We start from the raw sequence: 16546 nt of genomic DNA, 5'->3' as shown, positions 1-16546 counted from the left end.
GTGACAGTGTCCTAGTGTGCAGGACACCTCTGTGGACAGGTGTGTGTGTGTGTGTCTGTATACCTGCGTGTGACACCTGTGGGTGTCTCCCTTTCCTGTTGGGCAGATGGGGCAGGACTGGGGCTGTTGATAGGGAAGGGGTTTGCGCGACTACCCCCTAACAGACCTAGCTCCTGTCCTGAGGCAGGGAGGTGCTGCAGCCCATATTTGAAAGGAAAGGCATCGCACTAGGCAAAGTGGATATCTACCTGGACCAGTCCAACACACCCCTGTCCCTCACTTTTGAGGCCTACAGGTTTGGGGGACACTACCTGCGGGTCAAAGGTAAGCAGCTGGCTGGGCCTCCTGGAGATGAGCACGTCTTCCTTGGCTCAGGTTCCCATTGGCCACGGCCCTGAGCAGAGTCATTACCATACAGGTGTCTGCTGGGTGGTGGTGGCCTGTGCTGGCAGGGCGGGGTTCAGGGGAGGGCCGCTAAGCCTTAGCTTGGATCCTTGGGGGAGAGAGGACCAGGGCCGCCTTCCCTACTGGACCGAGGTGTTGAGGACCTCTCCTTGTCCCCTAATACCACCCCAGCCAAGCCTGGTGATGAGGGAAAAGTGGAGCAGGGAGTGAAGGACTCCAAGTCCCTGAGTCTGCCAATCCTGCGGCCAGCTGGGGCCGGGCCCCCAGCCCTGGAACGGGGGGACCCCCAGAGCCGCAGGGAGAACCTGGACATCCTGGTGAGGAGGAGGGGTTGTGTCAGGGTTGGGGTGGGGAGGGGCTCCCGGGGAGGACAGCTGGGCTCCTCACTGCTGTCTCTTGGGGCTTTAATCTGTCCTGGATAATGGGACTGGCTCTGAGAATAGGGGCCCTCTCTGGATCTAAGGGGGTGGGTCTGCCTCTGAGAGTCTGCCGATGCCCAGGGAGTCTGTGTGCGCGCGTGCATGCGCATGCGTGTGTCCAAGCAGGCACTGCATGGGGAATGGGGCTCGTATGTCACTGGCTGTGTGCTTGTGTGTTGTGGATCCCCTTGGAGATGTGCTCCTGACTGTATGCATCTGAGTGTGTGCATCTGAGTATGTGTGGCTGCGTGTTCCTCCTTGCCTGCTCTGTGCCTGTGGCTGGCGGGCTAGAGGGTGGTCCAAGTGCCTGTGTCTGGATCTCCCAGCCCCCAGAGCACATGTGGGTCTCTGGAATGGTGTCATCCTAGGGTGGGCTGCAGAGACCCTCCCACATCCCAGGCTGTCCTGAGGTCTGGGAAACCCATTGTGGGCGAGGCTGTGGGGGCCAGCGGGGGTCTGGCCTTGACTGAGCCTCCCTGGCCAGGCCCCTGGCCGCCGCCGGAAGAACATGTCGGAGTTCCTGGGGGAGGCAAGCATCCCTGGGCAGGAGCCCCCCACGCCTTCCAGCTGTTCTCTGCCTAGCAGCAGCAGCAGCAGTAGCAACGACAGCTGGAAGAACCGGGCCGCCAGTCGCTTCAGTGGATTCTTCAGCTCGGGTCCCAGCACTAGCGCCTTTGGCCGGGTGTGTGCTCCTTGGGGGTCCCACGGCAGGGCAGCGGGTCTGGCCCTGCCCCCTGCCCCTGACCCTGGTCTCCTTCCAGGAGGTGGACAAGACGGAGCAGCTGGAGGCCAAGCTGCACGCCTACAGCCTCTTTGGGCTGCCCAGGCTGCCGCGGAGGCTGCGCTTTGACCACGACTCGTGGGAGGAGGAGGGTGATGAGGAGGACGAGGAGGATGATGCCTGCCTGCGGCTGGAGGACAGCTGGCGAGAGCTCATTGATGGGCATGAGGTGGGCGGCACCCAGGCCCTCCTCCTCCTCCCTCTTCTGGGTAAAGGGGACCCAAGGCCCCTATGTCATGGGGCCCTTCTGGGGACCCGGAGACAGGATGTTCTACAGGAGAGCCCTGCAGGCTGCTGTCACCCTGAATTCACTCTGGGGAAACTGCAGTGTGCCATTTACATGTCTTGGTGGCAGAGGAGGGCTCACCCAGAACTTGGGGGACCTCCTGTCTCTACTGGGAAAAGGAGGTGGCATGCAAGGTTGCTCACCTTCCCCCTCCCTGGCCATCCCTGCATACTCTGGCTCCTGGTCGACCCCTGCCCTTCCCGCAGAGGCTGACCCGAAGGCAGTGCCACCAGCAGGAGGCGGTGTGGGAGCTCCTGCACACAGAGGCCTCCTACATTAAGAAGCTGCGGGTGATCACTAATGTGAGTATGGGGCCCGCATGGCCCGGAGCCACGCCACCTGCCTCCCCTGCCTGCTTTGTGCCCCAGGGCAGAGTTTGGGCCTTTGCAGAAGGAGTGGGTGCCAGGCAACAAGGAGGGCAAGGACAGGCGATACCATGGGAGGGAGGAGGTGATTCCCAGACTGGGACACGTGGGAGGGGCCTATGGCAGGTTTGACATGCTGAGCTGCATTAACACAGGCCTCATCCTTTGACTCATTCAGTGGCTGTTCCTGAACATCTGCTGGGTACCAGGTGCCCAGCAGCCCACACCCTAGACGTGGAGACAGTGGGCAGGCACTGGGGAGTGTGTATGTAGGGACTTTGACCTGAGGGGAGCACCTGTCCTGGGCTTGGGAGTTCAAGAAAGGCACCCTTTGGGCTAAGCCAGGGCAGAGGTGGGAGATAGCGTTTCAGGTGAGGCCGCAAGCTTCCCTCCAGGCGACCCTAAGGTGGGCCATAGAGGTTGGGCCTTTTCTTAAAGGGTGAACTCGGTCTGTCCTAGGGTGCCTCAGGGCCCCTGGGACGGGTAAAGGGTTCAGGGGAGTCTTAAGAATCTGGGTGGGGCGTCGGGACTGAGACCGTCCCCCCAAGCTCAGCTCCCCCAGCGCCCCTACCCCCACAGCTGTTCCTGTGCTGCCTCCTGAACCTGCAAGAGTCGGGGCTGCTGTGTGAGGTGCGGAGGGGCCTGGGGGCGGGGACCGTACCAGGAGGGGGCGGGCCTGGCAGCGGAAGGGGGTGTGGGGTGGGTGGGTAGTAGGGGCGGAGACGGCGGGCAGGACCGGAAGAGGGCGGGTCTAACAGGTGAAGGCCAGGGGCAGGGCCTGACTTCCAGAGACAGGTGTAGAGTTGGAGTTGAAAGGGTGGGGTGTACAGAGGCGGAGCTCACTGGTAATGTAGGCGAGGGGCAGGGCCGACCGCACCTCCCGTCCTCCGCAGGTGGAGGCGGAGCGACTGTTCAGCAACGTGCCCGAGATCGCACGCCTGCACCGAGGCCTGTGGGGCAGTGTGATGGCGCCGGTGCTGGAGAAGGCACGGCGCACGCGGGCGCTGCTGCAGCCCGGGGACTTTCTCAAGGGCTTCAAGATGGTACGGGCGGGGCCGGACGCAGGTGGGGGTGACATGGAAGCGGGACTGGGCGCCGATTCCATCTGCTCATCACCCAACTTCCCGTGGACCAGTGGCCACGCACGACTCCTAGTGGTCAAAGGCGAGACATTCCGAGTCGGTCGTCTGGGTTTGAACCCCACCTGGCCATCTATCTACCTTTGCTTTCTGGCAGAGGGTGATCACTTTCCCTGAGGCTCAATTTTCTCATAGGGAAAACAGGGATAATAAGCTTGCCACCTCCTGGGGTGGTCGTGAAGGTGCAGTAAGGAAGCTTGTGGCCTGACCAGTGGGGGTGCAGTGGATAGAGCGGCGACCTGGGACGCTGAGGACCCAGGTTCGAAACCTTGAGGTCACTGGCTTGAGCCTGGGATCATCAACATGATCCTAAGGTCTCTGGCTTAAGCCCAAGGTCACTGGCTTGAGCCAGGGGTCACTGGTTCGCCTTGAGCCTCCTGGCCAAGGCACATATGAGAAGCAATCAATGAACAACTAAAAGTGAGACAATGCTTCTCACCTGTCTCCTCACTCTCCCTTCCTGTCTCTCTCGTTCTAAAATAAATAAAAATAATAAATAAGGAAACTTGTGCAGGGCCTGGCTCGCAGGGAGCACCAGGTAACGGGTTTGTTGCTCCTTGTGCCAGTTCGGCTCCCTTTTCAAGCCCTACATCCGATACTGCATGGAGGAGGAGGGCTGCATGGAATACATGCGGGGCCTGCTGCGCGACAATGACCTCTTCCGGGCCTATGTCACGGTGAGGCGGGCTGGGCTGGCTAATGGGCAGGGGCGTAGGATGGTGGGGTCACCTTGGCTGCAGGTACATGGGTGTTGGCAGTGGTGGGGTGCCTGGGACACGGCAGCCCTGAGCCCCTTCCCCTTCCCCCTCCTGCTGCAGTGGGCCGAGAAGCACCAGCAGTGCCAGCGGCTGAAGCTGAGCGACATGCTCGCCAAGCCCCACCAGCGGCTTACCAAGTACCCGCTGCTGCTCAAGTCCGTGCTGAGAAAGACCGATGAGCCGAGAGCCAAGGAGGCCCTAGTCACCATGGTAATTGGGGCTTCTGGAGGGTTCCTGCGCTGTTGCTGTTCGCGGCCCCTCCCTGACCCTAGGCCTGAAACTACCATCCTTCGCCCCCAGATCAGCTCGGTGGAGCGCTTCATCCACCACGTGAACACGTGCATGCGTCAGAGACAGGAGCGGCAGCGGCTGGCGGCTGTGGTGAGCCGCATCGACGCCTACGAGGTGGTGGAGGGCAGCAACGATGAGGTGGACAAGGTGGGCAGCCTGGCCCTGCTGGGAGGGAGGGAGGGAGGGAGGAAGGACCAAACTGCCAGGCAGGGGCCATGCGGCAATGTGGGGTGAGGAATCCTAAGCTGACAGGGGAAGTCAGACACTGACCTCGCTCACACCTGTGCTCACATTCCAGCTCCTGAAGGAATTCCTGCACCTGGACCTGACAGCGCCCATCCCTGGTGCCTCCCCTGAGGAGACTCGTCAGCTGCTGTTGGAGGGGAGCCTGAGGATGAAAGAGGGGAAAGACAGCAAGGTGCCTGCAGGGGCTACCACCCCATACCCAGGGCCCCCGTCCCACCCCCTCTTGCCCTGCAGGTTTGGAACACCCCTTCCTGGGCACCTCCTGGATGTAGTCAGTACTGTAGTCCTCAGCTGCCCAGTCAGTTGGGTGACGATTCAAGAACTAGTGACCTGTAGTCGTATGAGAGATGATTATCTGCCTGCAGTTTACTCTTTATAAATACAGCAGCAGGTCCTCTGGTTGGCTCAGTGGATAGAGCGTCAGCCCAACGTGCAGACATCCCGGATTTGATTCCTGGTCAGGACACACATGAGAGGCGACCATCTGCTTCTCTTCTCCTCCCTTTCCCCCAACCACTCCCCTATCCTCTCCCCCTTCTCTCTTTCTTCCCTTCTTGCAGCCAGTGGCTCAGTTGGTCTGAGTGTCGGCTTCAGGCGCTGAGGATAGCTTGGTTGATTTGAGCATTGGCCCCAGATGGGGGTTGTCGGGTAGATCCCAGTCATGGTGCATGCGAGAGTCTGTCTTCCCTCCTCTCACTTAAAATGAATGAATGAATGAATGAATGAATGAATGCAGCAGGTTCACAGCCCATGGGATACCAGTCTTGCCCACTTGTTGCTATGTGTGTTCCTCCTGCTGGGAAGGTGGGCGCACAGTCCATGAGCAGGCCAGGATCACCCAGACTCTTGCTACTGAGCTATTAACCCTTTAGGCACTGCTGTGTAACCCAGATCCTGAAAATCATCATTTTAGAATTACCTCCCTTTTCTTCTATAGTGCCAGGGTTTTGTGTTTTTTTGGGGTTTTTTTTTCTGTATTTTTCTGAAGCCGGAAACGGGGAGAGACAGTCAGACTCCTGCATGCGCCTGATCGGTATCCACCTGGCACGCCCACCAGGGGGCGACGCTCTGTCCACCAGAGGGCGATGCTCTGTTGCCACCAGAGCCACTCTAGCGCCTGGGGCAGAGGCCGAGGAGCCATCCCCAGCGCCCGGGCCATCTTTGCTCCAGTGGAGCCTCGGCTGCGGGAGGGGAAGAGAGAGACAGAGAGGAAGGAGAGGGGGAGGGGTGGAGAAGCAAATGGGTGCTTCTCCTGTGTGCCCTGGCCGGGAATCGAACCTGGGACTTCTGCACGCCAGGCCGACGCTCTACCACTGAGCCAACTGGCCAGGGCCTAGTGCCAGGTTTTAATTGAAGTAAGTCAATTACATAGGTTGATGAAAGAAAATCATCTTGCTCTCCATTTTAATTTTGCTCTCAATTCGTAGGGGTGCAGGGGAGGTGTTTCACAGAAAAGAGGGTGTAGCAGCAAACAGGCTGAGGGCCCTCACCGAGGCCCCAGGACCCTGGCCCTGATCCCTGGCCTCTCCTCCCCTTTTCCCCCCTCAGATGGATGTGTACTGCTTCCTCTTCACGGACCTGCTCTTGGTGACCAAGGCAGTGAAGAAGGCTGAGAGGACCAAGGTCATCAGGCCACCGCTGCTGGTGGACAAGATCGTGTGTCGGGAGCTGCGGGACCCTGGTGAGGAGCCTGGCCCCCTGCCCCTGGGCAAGGGCTGTGATGGGCAGAGGCTGTGGTCTTAGCTGATTTGAGCCCTTCCTAACTAGGGTCCTTCCTCCTCATCCACCTGAATGAGTTCCACAGCGCCGTAGGGGCCTACACATTCCAGGCCAGTGGCCAGACTCTGTGCCGTGGCTGGGTGGACTCTATTTACAATGCCCAGGTGAGAGCAAAGGGATGCGTGCGTGGGCAGGGTGGCCTTTGGGGGCTGCTGCTCATAGCTGGCTCTGCCCTGCGCCCCTCCACCCACGCCTGCAGAACCAGCTGCAGCAGTTGCGTGCGCAGGAGCACCCAGGCAGCCAGCAGCACCTGCAGAGCCTGGAAGAGGAGGAGGATGAGCAGGAGGAGGAGGAGGAGGAAGAGGAGGAAGAGGAAGGGGGAGAGAGTAGCACTTCGGGTGCTAGCTCTCCCACCATCCTGCGCAAAAGCAGCAACAGCTTGGACTCCCAGCACTGGTATGCTTACCCAAGACCACCGGGCAGGGCAGGGCAGGGCAGGGTGGGTACTCCAGCCCCGGACTCCTGACCCCAAGGCCACAGGCAGTGAGCAGGGCCCAGCTGGGACCCCTTCCTCTGAGTGGCTTCCTGCTGTGAAACCAGCTGTGGGCTCAGCTTGATTGCCAACTTGAATTTGTTAGCAGCTTCCCTGAGCTGGGTGGAGGGCTCTCAGGGAAGAGCTCTGTGGTGGTGGTGGATGCCGTCACTGACGTCCGTTGTGGGATAGGGGGCATGTGCCATGTGCTTGCCGTCTCTGAGCCTCGAGTGCAGGGGGGGCAGAGGCTGCAGGCCTGTGCATTGCCCAGCCTGGGGCCGCACCGCGATGGCTGGGTCTCCTTGGGGCTGACTCTTCCCTCCTGGCCCACAGTGCCTCAGACGGCTCCACGGAGACCCTGGCTGTGGTCGTGGTGGAGCCTGGGGACACACTGTCCTCTCCCGAGTTTGAGGGTGGCCCCTTCAGCTCTCAGTCAGACGAGACTTCTCTCAGTACCACTGCCTCATCCATAACGCCCACCAGCGAGCTGCTGCCCCTGGGCCCTGGTGACAGCCGCTCCTGCTCCATGGACTCCGCCTACGGCACCCTCTCCCCCACCTCCTTGCAAGACTTTGGGACCCCAGCCCCAGTGGTGGATTCAGCGCCCCAGCCCCTAGGGTTACCCCAAGCCCCTTCCCCCCCGCCCTCGCCTCGCCTCCGCCGCCGCACACCTGTCCAGCTGCTGCCCCGTGTGCCCCACCTGCTCAAGTCCAAATCCGAGGCCAGCCTCCTCCAGCTGCTATCAGGGGCCACCACCCATGGAGTGTCCCCAACCCCCAGCCGCAGCCTGTCAGAACTCTGCTTGGCCGCTCCAGCCCCTGGCGCGAGGACTCAGGACTCCCCTCAGGAAACGGGGCCCGGCTGGCATTGCGGGGGGATGCCAAGCCCTGGCAGTGGTGGCTTCCAGCCTTTGGAGATGGAAGGCAGAGCTACCTGCCTGGCTGGGGAGCCCGAAGGACCCTCCGGGAGGAGCAGGGAACCGCCCTCAGGGGCCTTGCCCAGGGTCCAGCCTGAACCCCCCCCAGGGATCTCTGCCCAGCACAGGAAGTTGACGCTGGCCCAGCTCTACCGAATCAGGACCACCTTGCTGCTTAACTCCACGCTCACTGCCTCGTGAGTGGCCTGGCTGGGGACAGAGTGAGGCAGGTGGTCCAGCGTGCTGGCCTTGCGGGCCCTGAGCCCTGGGAGTGGGGAGGGGCGCTGCTCCATCTGTGCAGATGGCATCTGGGAATGTGGATGGAGCCCGAGGGGGCTCCGGAGCCTGCGGGAAGGTCTCCTCAGTGAGCAGTGGTGAGGGGGTCTAGGGATTCTCGTGGGGAGGAGAGGAGGCTAGAGTCCCTCTGAGTGGCATCAGCGATCGAAGGACTGTCTCTCCCTGCCCCTCCCCCTTCCATGCAGGGAGGTCTGAGCAGAGGGAGGCCCCCACAGGTGCCACTGACCACCGGACAGCAGACAGCATACCTCCTGGGGCATGCCGGCCCTGTTCCAGCTGCTGCCTTGTGTGTGTACAAACCAGAGTGCTGGGCAGGCCCCCTGCCACCGCTCTGGGCCAATTTGCACTTTGCCAGACTGGATGGAGATGGAGGAGGATTCCGTGGAGCGGAGGCCCAGGCCCAGGCTGCAGTGCCCTCAGGACCCCCCTCCAGTTGCCACCTAGCCCCCCACCCCCACCCCGCTCAGCAGGATTCCTGTCCACTACTCCCTGCAGTCACCAGCTCTGCTCCCCTGGGCTCGTGCCAGGGCCGCCACCATCGCCCTCACCTGCCCTTGCGCACTCTCTCCCTCCCTGTCCTGCCGGCCACCCCAGGCTCGGGTTGGACTCTGTGTAAAGTTGCGTATTTATTGAGCTTTTGGTTCTTTTATAAAGACTTGTATATACTCCCCTGCAGAGTCCGTTCCTTTTGGAGTCCACCCCTTTGAGGACTCATGTGAAGTGAGCTCCTGCCCCTTCCATCTGGGGTGGCGCTGCCCTGGAAGAGACCATGGAATGAAGTGAATTAGGGTGCAGAGGCCACCAGACTAGCACCTCAAGATCAGTCCTGCCCCCTGCCACAGTCATGAGTCCACTGTTAGAGCCCCACGTGCTGCCTCAGATGGCCCTGCCCTGGACTGCTCCTGTGAGCTTATGCCAGGGTGGTGACCTGTCTCAGGCTCACTGGGAATGTCCCTAAGACTCCAGAAGGCCCCGGTACCCACACCCACACAGCATATGGGGAGGGTGGGCCTTCCACCTGGCTCGGAGGTCCAGAGTGAGTGGTGGTCTCAGGGTTGGGGTTAGAAACCAGGCATGGGGACCCAGAGGCAGCTCTGTCTCATGTGTACCTTGCCCACAGGGCATCTCAGGTTTGCTGGGGGGGCAGGTCCTCTGGGCTCAGGGCCCCGCTTCCAGGGCCCCTTGGGCCTGACCCTAGTCCCTATCTCGGAGGCAGGCGCACTGGGGTAGGGGGGTTGGGCGCTGGGCCGGAACTGCGGTGGGCAGGGCGGGCAGAGCGGGGAAGCCCCAGGGACGCTCTCCTGTCTGCGGGGCCCAGAGCGGTGGCGCTGGGGGCCATGAAGCAGCAGCCCAGGGGCTGTCCGGCCCTGCTGGTTGCGGTGAGTAGGGACCCTGAGGGTGGGTGGTGGTCTCAAACTCCTCTGGGTCTGGGTCTGAAGAAAGGGATCCCCACGGATCTCCAAATCTCCACTCCCAGACTTTCTGGACTCACCCCCGCCCTTCTGACCTAGTTAGAGGTTAAGCTGGGGGCGGGGCCCTTCCGCTGGGAGGAAGCACCCTCCCAGGGGCTCTAGGGGTCTGGAGGCCCCAGGCAGAGAAAAGGTGGGATCCTTCACCATCTTAGAAAAGGCCCGGATAGAGGTGGAGCTGCCTGATTCTGCCCTGGTGGAGGGAACCTGTGTAAGGGGGGCTGGAGGAGCCCTATCCCCTGCTTCCCCAGAGTCTGGCCTGTGCACAGAGGAAGGAAGTTAGTCTCACCCCCAAGCCGTAGGCACCCCTCTGCCCAAGGATCTGAGGAGTGGGCTGCTCTGAGGGCAAATCCTGGGGCCTCTGAGGTTGGGGAGACTGGGCAGGGAGAGGCCCCCGTGTGGGGAAACCACGCTGGAGCCAGCAGCACCTGTCTCCCAGGTCTCTCTCCTCCTCCTCCTCCTGCTGGGCGCCCAGGGCCGGAGCAGCACGCCCAGCCCCAGATGTGACTGCGCCCACAACTTACAGAAGAGGAATAGTCCGCTCTGTTGCAGGGGCTGTCCAGCAGGTGAGTGGCTGCAGGTGTGGGAGGGGTGTGGTGGGGAGGAGCGAGGGGAAAGCACGGGTTGTTAGGGGTGGAGGAGAGGTGGCAGGCAAGCAAGGGAGGGGGGTTGGAGAGAAGTAAGGAGCCACAGATAGGAAGGGAGGGAGGGGAAGGTGGGGAGCCCCCTTTGGCTATCTGACCCCAGTCTGGGATCCACAGGGCACTACCTAGTGGCCAACTGCACAAGACCTTGTGGCAATGTCACCTGCCTTCCATGTCCCCTGGGCACCTTCCTGGCCTGGGAGAACCACCACGAGAAGACGTGTACCCGCTGCAAGACCTGTGACGAGCAGGGTGAGGGGCTGCCTCGTGTTCAGTGGGGTCTCCTGAGGACAGGCCATGACCAGGGTCTTTCTGAAGGACTTGTCTGGCTTGGGCTACTTTTGGGTGTGAAGGCCCTGCGATCACCCATCTCAGGCCCCTCTACCCCGATCCTGCCTCAGGACGTCTCTGTGCCCTTTGGTCCTGGTGACCTTCCTGTCTGTACACACCTCAGCCTCTGGTCTGCGGCGACTCTGCACTTCTCTTTCTTTTGGGTGGCCCTGTCTCTGGTCTGTCCCCTATCTCTGCTCTTTTGGGGATCTGTCCCACCTCCCTGTGGGGGGTCTCTGCCTCTAATTGCTCTGCTCTCCCCATCTCCCTGCTTCCCCCACCAGCCTCCCAGGTGGCCCTGGGAAACTGCTCGGCAGTGGCGGACACCAGCTGCGGCTGCAAGCCAGGCTGGTTCATGGAGTGCTCGGTCACACGCTGCATCAGCGTCTCGCCCTTCCACTGCCGCCCATGCCTGGACTGCGGGGCCCTGCACCGCCACACACGGGTGCCCTGTGAGTACCTTCAGGATGGGCTATTGACCCCCACACCCCCTTCTCCCTGCTTCCCTCTCTCCCATCTTGACCCACACCATCTCTCGGACTGCAGGTTCCAGCAGAGACACTGAATGTGGGATTTGTCTGCCTGGCTTCTACGAATATGGCAACAGCTGTGTGTCCTGCTCCATGTAACTTCCTGACTGCCCTGGGCAGGGGGGAGGGAAGCTGGGAGCAGAGGGAGGGTCCAGGGCCCGGGAGAGGGAGCTTGGCTCTATGGTGGATGTGCTCCTCTTCAGGCAGACAGGTAAAGGGAAGTCTGGGTTCACCCATGCCAGGCTAATGGTAATCCTTCTGGCTGCCCATTATGCATAGGAGTTGTTGCTTACAGAGAGAGTCGTCACATTGGTCAAATTTAAAAACGTGGGCTGAGATTCAGAACCCACTTGTTCTCTGTAGGATCTGGGGCAAGTTACTTCAGCACTCTGATATGTGACTTCCCCATCTGAGCATGGGGAGGGTAGGAAGTCCTCCCCCTGAGAGCATCTGCTATTTCCAGACACTGTTCCAGGTGCTGGCGATAGAACTGAACAAAAATCAGCAAATCTTGGTTCTTTACGGGGTTGACATTCTAGTGACTCAGTCTGGTCTAGAATAAGCGTGATAACATTGTGGTTGTTGATATTGTACCGGGGGACATGAGTGACATTTCAGCAGTACTTTGGGAACATTCTTGGGTAGAGTGAGGCTCCAGGGGAAGAGGCCTGGGAAGGAAAGAGGCCTTCAGGATGGAGAAGATACCGAGCAGTCCTGGGTAGCCCTCCTGTGTGCGGGTCCTCACTCCGCCACCCAACCCCACCCCTTGCAGGAGCACCCTCTGGAGCTGTCCTGAGCCTTGTACGGCGGTCTGTGGCTGGAAGCAGAGTAGGTGGTGTGCTGGGAACGCCGTCGGAATGCTGGGATGGGCCCAGGGGAGGTTGGGGGTGGCTACCACCCACCACCCACCAGCTGGCTCTTTCAGTGTTCTGGGTCCAGGTGCTCCTGGCAGGCCTGGTGGTGCCACTCCTGCTCGGTGCCACCCTGACCTACACATACCGCCGCTGCCAGCCCTGTAAGTCCATGGTTCCTGGTAAGCATGTGCATGCACGTACACACGCCTGGGGTCAGGACGGGTAGCTCAGAGCCCACTCAGCCCCAATACAGAGGGGGAAACTGAGGGGGGGTTCTGGGGGGGGTGCATGTGCAGAGGAGCCTGAGAAAAGCTGGACCAGCACCCAGGTCCAGGCTGCCTGGCTGCCGGTTAGACCCTCCTGTCTTTCTCAGCAGACGGAGCTGGGATGGAAGCCCTGGCCCCCGGGCAGGTAAGACTCTCCGAACGTTCTGGAAGAGGGTGAGCAAGCACCCAGGCCTTGGCCTGCTGGAGCTGAGAGACTGGGCCTTTTTCTAACTCATGGTCCCCAGTGGGTGGTATGGTGGCTGGCATGGAGTGGAGCTAACCACACGTACCAGGTCATCAGTGATGGAGCAGCACAGTGCCAGGCCGAAGGCAGTTCCTAGCTGGGGTCCGCAGGTAAACAGGAGCTACCAGTTCAGTGGGCTGAGGGCCACCACGGTGAGGGAGGGGCAGGGTACTCGGGCCAGGTGAGAGAACAGTGGCTGACCCAGTGGAGGTGGCCCTGGGGCGTATTTGGTGGCCAGAGACTCCAGCCCCGGGGCCTTGGTAGGTAAGCAGGATTGACCTGGGGCTTCTCCTGGCTTCCAGGCCTCCCACCTCTCGCCCCGAGACAATGCCCACACACTCCTGGTGCCACCCAGCGGCAGTGAGAAGGTCAGCACCGTCCAGTTGGTAGGCAACGGCTGGACCTCTGGTTTGCCCCAGACCCAGGAAGCACCCTGCGCGGAGGTGCCATGGTCCTGGGATCAGCTGCCCAGCAGAGCTCTTGGTAAGGAATTTAGTGGCTTGGGGCCTTGACACCACTCCTAAGTCTGAGGTTAAAAAAAAAACTGGTTTAACTGAGGCAACACTTGCCAGCTTCCTGCCCCCTAACTACCTTGGTGGACCTCCCTGCCCCTTGGCTGCAGACAGCATTCCCGCATTCCCATCCGCTCTCTGGTCTGTCCCCAGGCCCGCCGCCGCCACCACCACCACCGCTGCCCCCTGTAGGCTCCGCGGCTGCCACGCTCCAGCTAGGCCCGCAGCTCTATGACGTGATGGACGCTGTGCCGGTGCGGCGCTGGAAGGAGTTTGTGCGCACCTTGGGGCTGCGCGAGGCCGAGATCGAGGCGGTGGAGGTGGAGGTTGGCCGCTTCCGCGACCAGCAGTATGAGATGCTCAAGCGCTGGCGCCAGCAGCAGCCCGCGGGCTTGAGCGCCATCTACGCGGCCCTGGAGCGCATGGGGCTGGACGGCTGTGCCGAGGACCTGCGCAGCCGCCTGCAGCGCAGCCCGTGACGCGGGGCCCACCGCCCACCGAGGGGCCCCGGGGGCCCTGGCAGAAGCCTAAGTACCGTTACTTATGCGTGTAGACATTTTATGTCAGTTATTTTGTATGCCTCTGGCACGGCTCTGCGTAGCAGCGCCAGCCGGCCTCTCCCCTGTGGGCCCTCAGGGTTCCGGTTCAGGCTAAGAAGCATCGATGAACATCGGGAGGGGATCAAGAGGTTGCTCCGCTGTTTCTTGGCCTGAGTGTGGCCGAGGCCATGGTATTAAATCGGCGAAGAAAAGCTGCTGCTTGGTGTTTCCCCGGGGCTGGGGTGTTAAGTGGCCCAGGCTTGGTTTTCTGGAGGTGTCTAAAGGGTCGATAGTCTTGCCACCCAGGGGTTGGGGACCCGGGCCGGGCCCAGAGTGGCCCTTAGCGCCCAAGCCTGCCTCTCCCACTCCAATCCCCCGCCCCGCCCCCCCCCCCCCCCCCCCCCCCCGCGCCGAGAGGAAGTCTGCAAGTGCGAGCGAGAGTGAACTTGAGCGAGCCCCAGGCGTCTGAGAGAGCTTTAATGGGGGTGCGAGGTGGCGGAGGCAGCAGTCAGGGACGGGTGCAGGGCTCCTCGCCCCCCATTCACCCCACCATTGCAGTGAAAGGATCCAAGGGCTCTGGCTGGGCGGTGTGCAGACTGCAGTGGAGGAAGGTGGGGCCCCAGGGCGACAAATCCGTCCCGACAGGCAGTTATCATCGTTTCTGGTAAACAAATGACTGAGAGGAAACCCTCGGCGGGTATGGGAAATGGGGCCCGCACTGGGCCTTGGGCCAGGCGCGCATATCTAGGTCAGGAAGGGAGGAAAAACCCTTCCCCTAGCGCCCGCGGGGGCCTGCCTCCGCCCAGGATGCACTAGCGATGCGGGGTTCCGGGGTGCGGGGGAGGGGGCTGCAGCCGGGTGTGCGTCCCAGGAAAACAAAAGTCACCACCCACTGGGCTGGGAAGAGCTCTGCGCATGGTGACATTAAACGGAACATGCAAATATATGTAAATAGGCATGCAAATAAGCATCTTATGCGTCAACGACTTGGGCACTTTTTCTTTCTAGGCGACTGCAGCAATGGGCGCGCTCCAGCGTCCTCCTCAGGGCTGGGGATGCCAGGGCCCGGGTGGGGGTCAGGGAGGGGTTGCAGTGCCGGAGGGGGAGGGCAGCGTGGCTCCCAGCCCTTCCATCGGGGCTGGGCAGGCTGGGGCAGGGGGCTGCCTCCCCCCACCCCCCACCCCCGCCCAAGCTCGCGAGGATGCGGGCAGGAAAGCAGCATCTAGTACTTAGCGATGTCCCCCTTCTTCAGGATGATCTGTCGCTGCCAGGGCGCCAGCTTGGTCTCGTCGTAGCCCAGCGTCCGCAGCTTCTCCGACTGCTCCTTTTCCCGTTGCATCTCCTCCTGCTTCTGTCGCTCCTCCTCTTTTCTAGACAGGGTGTGGGGGCAGAGCCACCGCCAGGGTGAGCGGGTGGGCCAGGCACCTTATGGGCTCACGGGTGGCGGGGACTGGGTTGCTAAGGGCAAGGCCTGAGTTGCGGAGGACAGAGAGACTAATGAATGGTAGGCAGGGCAGTGGGTTCTAGGGGCAGAAGTGCTGGGTGACTGGGGACAGGAGGCATGGAGGGGGGATTGCTGGGGACGGGTTAGGGTGGGGGCACACATAGCTGGGTGAACATAGGAGCTGTGACTTAGTTACTACTGGCTGAGGGTGTTACTGCAAACAGGTGCTGGGTTACAGTGTGGCAGAGGGTGGGGAGGGGTTGTTAGGAGGGCAGGGGACAAGGAGCTGAGTTATTGGGGCTTGAGGTTTGGCTGCTGGGGAGTCCAGGGACCACATTATTGGGAGAGGGGGGCTGGGTAATTAGGGACAAATTGTTAAAACCTGGGGGCTAGACCTACACTGCTGACAAGGTAGCCGCAGAGCACAATATGGTTGTTGAGCGTTTGAAATATCAGGATTGAGATGTGTTGCAGGCATAAGGTGCACATGGCATCTCCAAGACTTACACGTAAAAGAGACCATCTCATCAATATTTTTAAAATTATATGTTGAAATACGTAACTTCAACTAAAGTTGTAATTACTGAAATATATCATTGAATTTTGGTATATTGGGGTATATATAAAATGTAATAAAAAAACTAAGTTCACCTATATTTCTTCCCCCAACTGGTCTACCATAAAGGTTAATACTATCTATGTGGCTCACATATTTCTATCAAGCAGCACTAGGCTAGATTATTGGGGATAGCAACCAAGTTTGAGGGAAAGCTGATCAAGGCTATTGATACTGAGTCTGGGTTAACTGCAGAGCAGAAAAGCTAGGTAACTGAGTGACGGGGGCTTGGTAACTGGGGACATGGTCCTTACAGTGTAAGAGCTAGACTCTGGGGGACAGGAGCTAAGTGACTGGTGGTGGGAGAGAGGGCCGGTAGCATTGCTGGGAACAGACAGGCTGTGTCTCAGGGCTGAATGACAAGGGGAGGTGCTCAAGATGGGGCTGGAGGAAGGGGCCTCTTTGACTGGGTGTGGGAGGGGAGGCAGGTTGGGCCCAGCCCCGCACTCACCGCTTCTGCTCCCTAGAAGAGAAAAGAGACAGCATTAGTTGGCCACCTCCACCTCAGGGACCCACTAGATCAAGACACCCTTCCAGGCCCCAAATCCTTCAGAGCCCGAGCTCACCTCTCCTCTTCTAGCTTCTTCCGCAGGAGGTCCCGCCTCCAGGCAGGCATGTTGGCCAGCCGAGCCTCCTCCTCCTCCTCCTGAAACACAATCACAAAGCTTCAGGGCCAGCGGGGAGGGGGGGTACCCCCAACCCAGGGCCCTGCAGGGGTCAGGGACAACAGGACACAGAGGGAATTGCAGGAAGGGACCCCTTTGATGTCCTTCTTTAGGGCAAGTGGATGAAGGTGCTTGGCCATAACGCCCCTGGAGGGTGCTTCCTGTTCCTCGTTCCCCCTATAACTCATCTGTGTCCTAGTGACAGCACCACAATGGGCAGGGCTGAGTGGAGGAGGTGGAGGAGAAGAGCAGAAAGCGAGATTACCCAGGAAGGTGGGC

General features: G+C 60.7%; 3 protein-coding genes across 14 annotated transcripts in view; 2 read left to right on the top strand and 1 right to left on the bottom strand.

Annotated features, from left to right (window-relative positions):
* The window catches only part of PLEKHG5 (pleckstrin homology and RhoGEF domain containing G5), a 54645-nt gene extending 45417 nt beyond the window's left edge, over positions 1–9228 (top strand). For 7 of the 9 annotated variants that reach the window (XM_066374945.1, XM_066374939.1, XM_066374941.1 and 4 more), the window contains 16 exons: positions 188–324; positions 577–722; positions 1309–1506; positions 1586–1774; positions 2098–2193; positions 2836–2886; positions 3150–3299; positions 3962–4072; positions 4214–4363; positions 4454–4591; positions 4743–4862; positions 6239–6371; positions 6458–6573; positions 6669–6865; positions 7275–8054; positions 8340–9228. In XM_066374945.1, coding sequence (XP_066231042.1) covers positions 188–324; positions 577–722; positions 1309–1506; positions 1586–1774; positions 2098–2193; positions 2836–2886; positions 3150–3299; positions 3962–4072; positions 4214–4363; positions 4454–4591; positions 4743–4862; positions 6239–6371; positions 6458–6573; positions 6669–6865; positions 7275–8054; positions 8340–8349 — 2722 coding nt within the window. In that variant the 3' untranslated portion in view covers positions 8350–9228. Of the gene's footprint in view, positions 1–187; positions 325–576; positions 723–1308; positions 1507–1585; positions 1775–2097; positions 2194–2835; positions 2887–3149; positions 3300–3961; positions 4073–4213; positions 4364–4453; positions 4592–4742; positions 4863–6238; positions 6372–6457; positions 6574–6668; positions 6866–7274; positions 8059–8339 lie in introns of those variants that run through there. The other 2 variants (XM_066374940.1, XM_066374938.1) reach the window with 1 other exon arrangement.
* A 212-nt stretch (positions 9229–9440) lies between these two features.
* On the top strand, positions 9441–13906 carry TNFRSF25 (TNF receptor superfamily member 25). Of its 2 annotated transcripts, XM_066374947.1 has the most exons (10): positions 9441–9533; positions 10063–10189; positions 10385–10519; positions 10882–11049; positions 11144–11222; positions 11900–11955; positions 12053–12160; positions 12355–12392; positions 12794–12974; positions 13157–13906. In XM_066374947.1, exons 1-10 carry the CDS (start codon positions 9492–9494, stop codon positions 13480–13482), a joined length of 1260 nt encoding a protein of 419 aa, XP_066231044.1. In that variant the 5' UTR covers positions 9441–9491; the 3' UTR covers positions 13483–13906. The 2 variants fall into 2 exon arrangements, with proteins under 2 accessions (XP_066231044.1, XP_066231045.1); XM_066374948.1 differs by lacking the exons at positions 12794–12974; positions 13157–13906 and having other exon boundaries at positions 12053–12142; positions 12355–12497.
* Positions 13907–14642: 736 nt separating this feature from the next.
* Positions 14643–16546, bottom strand: part of ESPN (espin) — a 31546-nt gene continuing 29642 nt past the window's right edge. For all 3 annotated transcript variants that reach the window (XM_066374910.1, XM_066374911.1, XM_066374913.1), the window contains 3 exons: positions 16169–16248; positions 16054–16065; positions 14643–14912 (listed from right to left, as the gene is read on the bottom strand). In XM_066374910.1, the coding sequence (XP_066231007.1) occupies positions 14765–14912; positions 16054–16065; positions 16169–16248 (240 nt within the window). In that variant the 3' untranslated portion in view covers positions 14643–14764. The remainder of the gene's footprint in view (positions 14913–16053; positions 16066–16168; positions 16249–16546) is intronic.

This window comes from Saccopteryx leptura, chromosome 3, assembly GCF_036850995.1.
Source record: "Saccopteryx leptura isolate mSacLep1 chromosome 3, mSacLep1_pri_phased_curated, whole genome shotgun sequence".
NCBI lineage: Eukaryota > Metazoa > Chordata > Mammalia > Chiroptera > Emballonuridae > Saccopteryx > Saccopteryx leptura.
The sequence above is the reverse complement of the archived record's forward strand: the minus strand, read 5'-3'. Positions and strand labels throughout refer to the sequence as shown.

Bases quoted from the DNA above. Each gene is read 5' to 3' on its own strand.
- TNFRSF25 (XM_066374947.1), top strand. From the start codon at position 9,492: ATGAAGCAGCAGCCCAGGGGCTGTCCGGCCCTGCTGGTTGCG. The intron at 11,050-11,143 runs GTGAGTACCTTC...CTCGGACTGCAG, and splicing joins CCGCCACACACGGGTGCCCT to GTTCCAGCAGAGACACTGAA. The intron at 12,975-13,156 runs GTAAGGAATTTA...GTCTGTCCCCAG, and splicing joins GCTGCCCAGCAGAGCTCTTG to GCCCGCCGCCGCCACCACCA.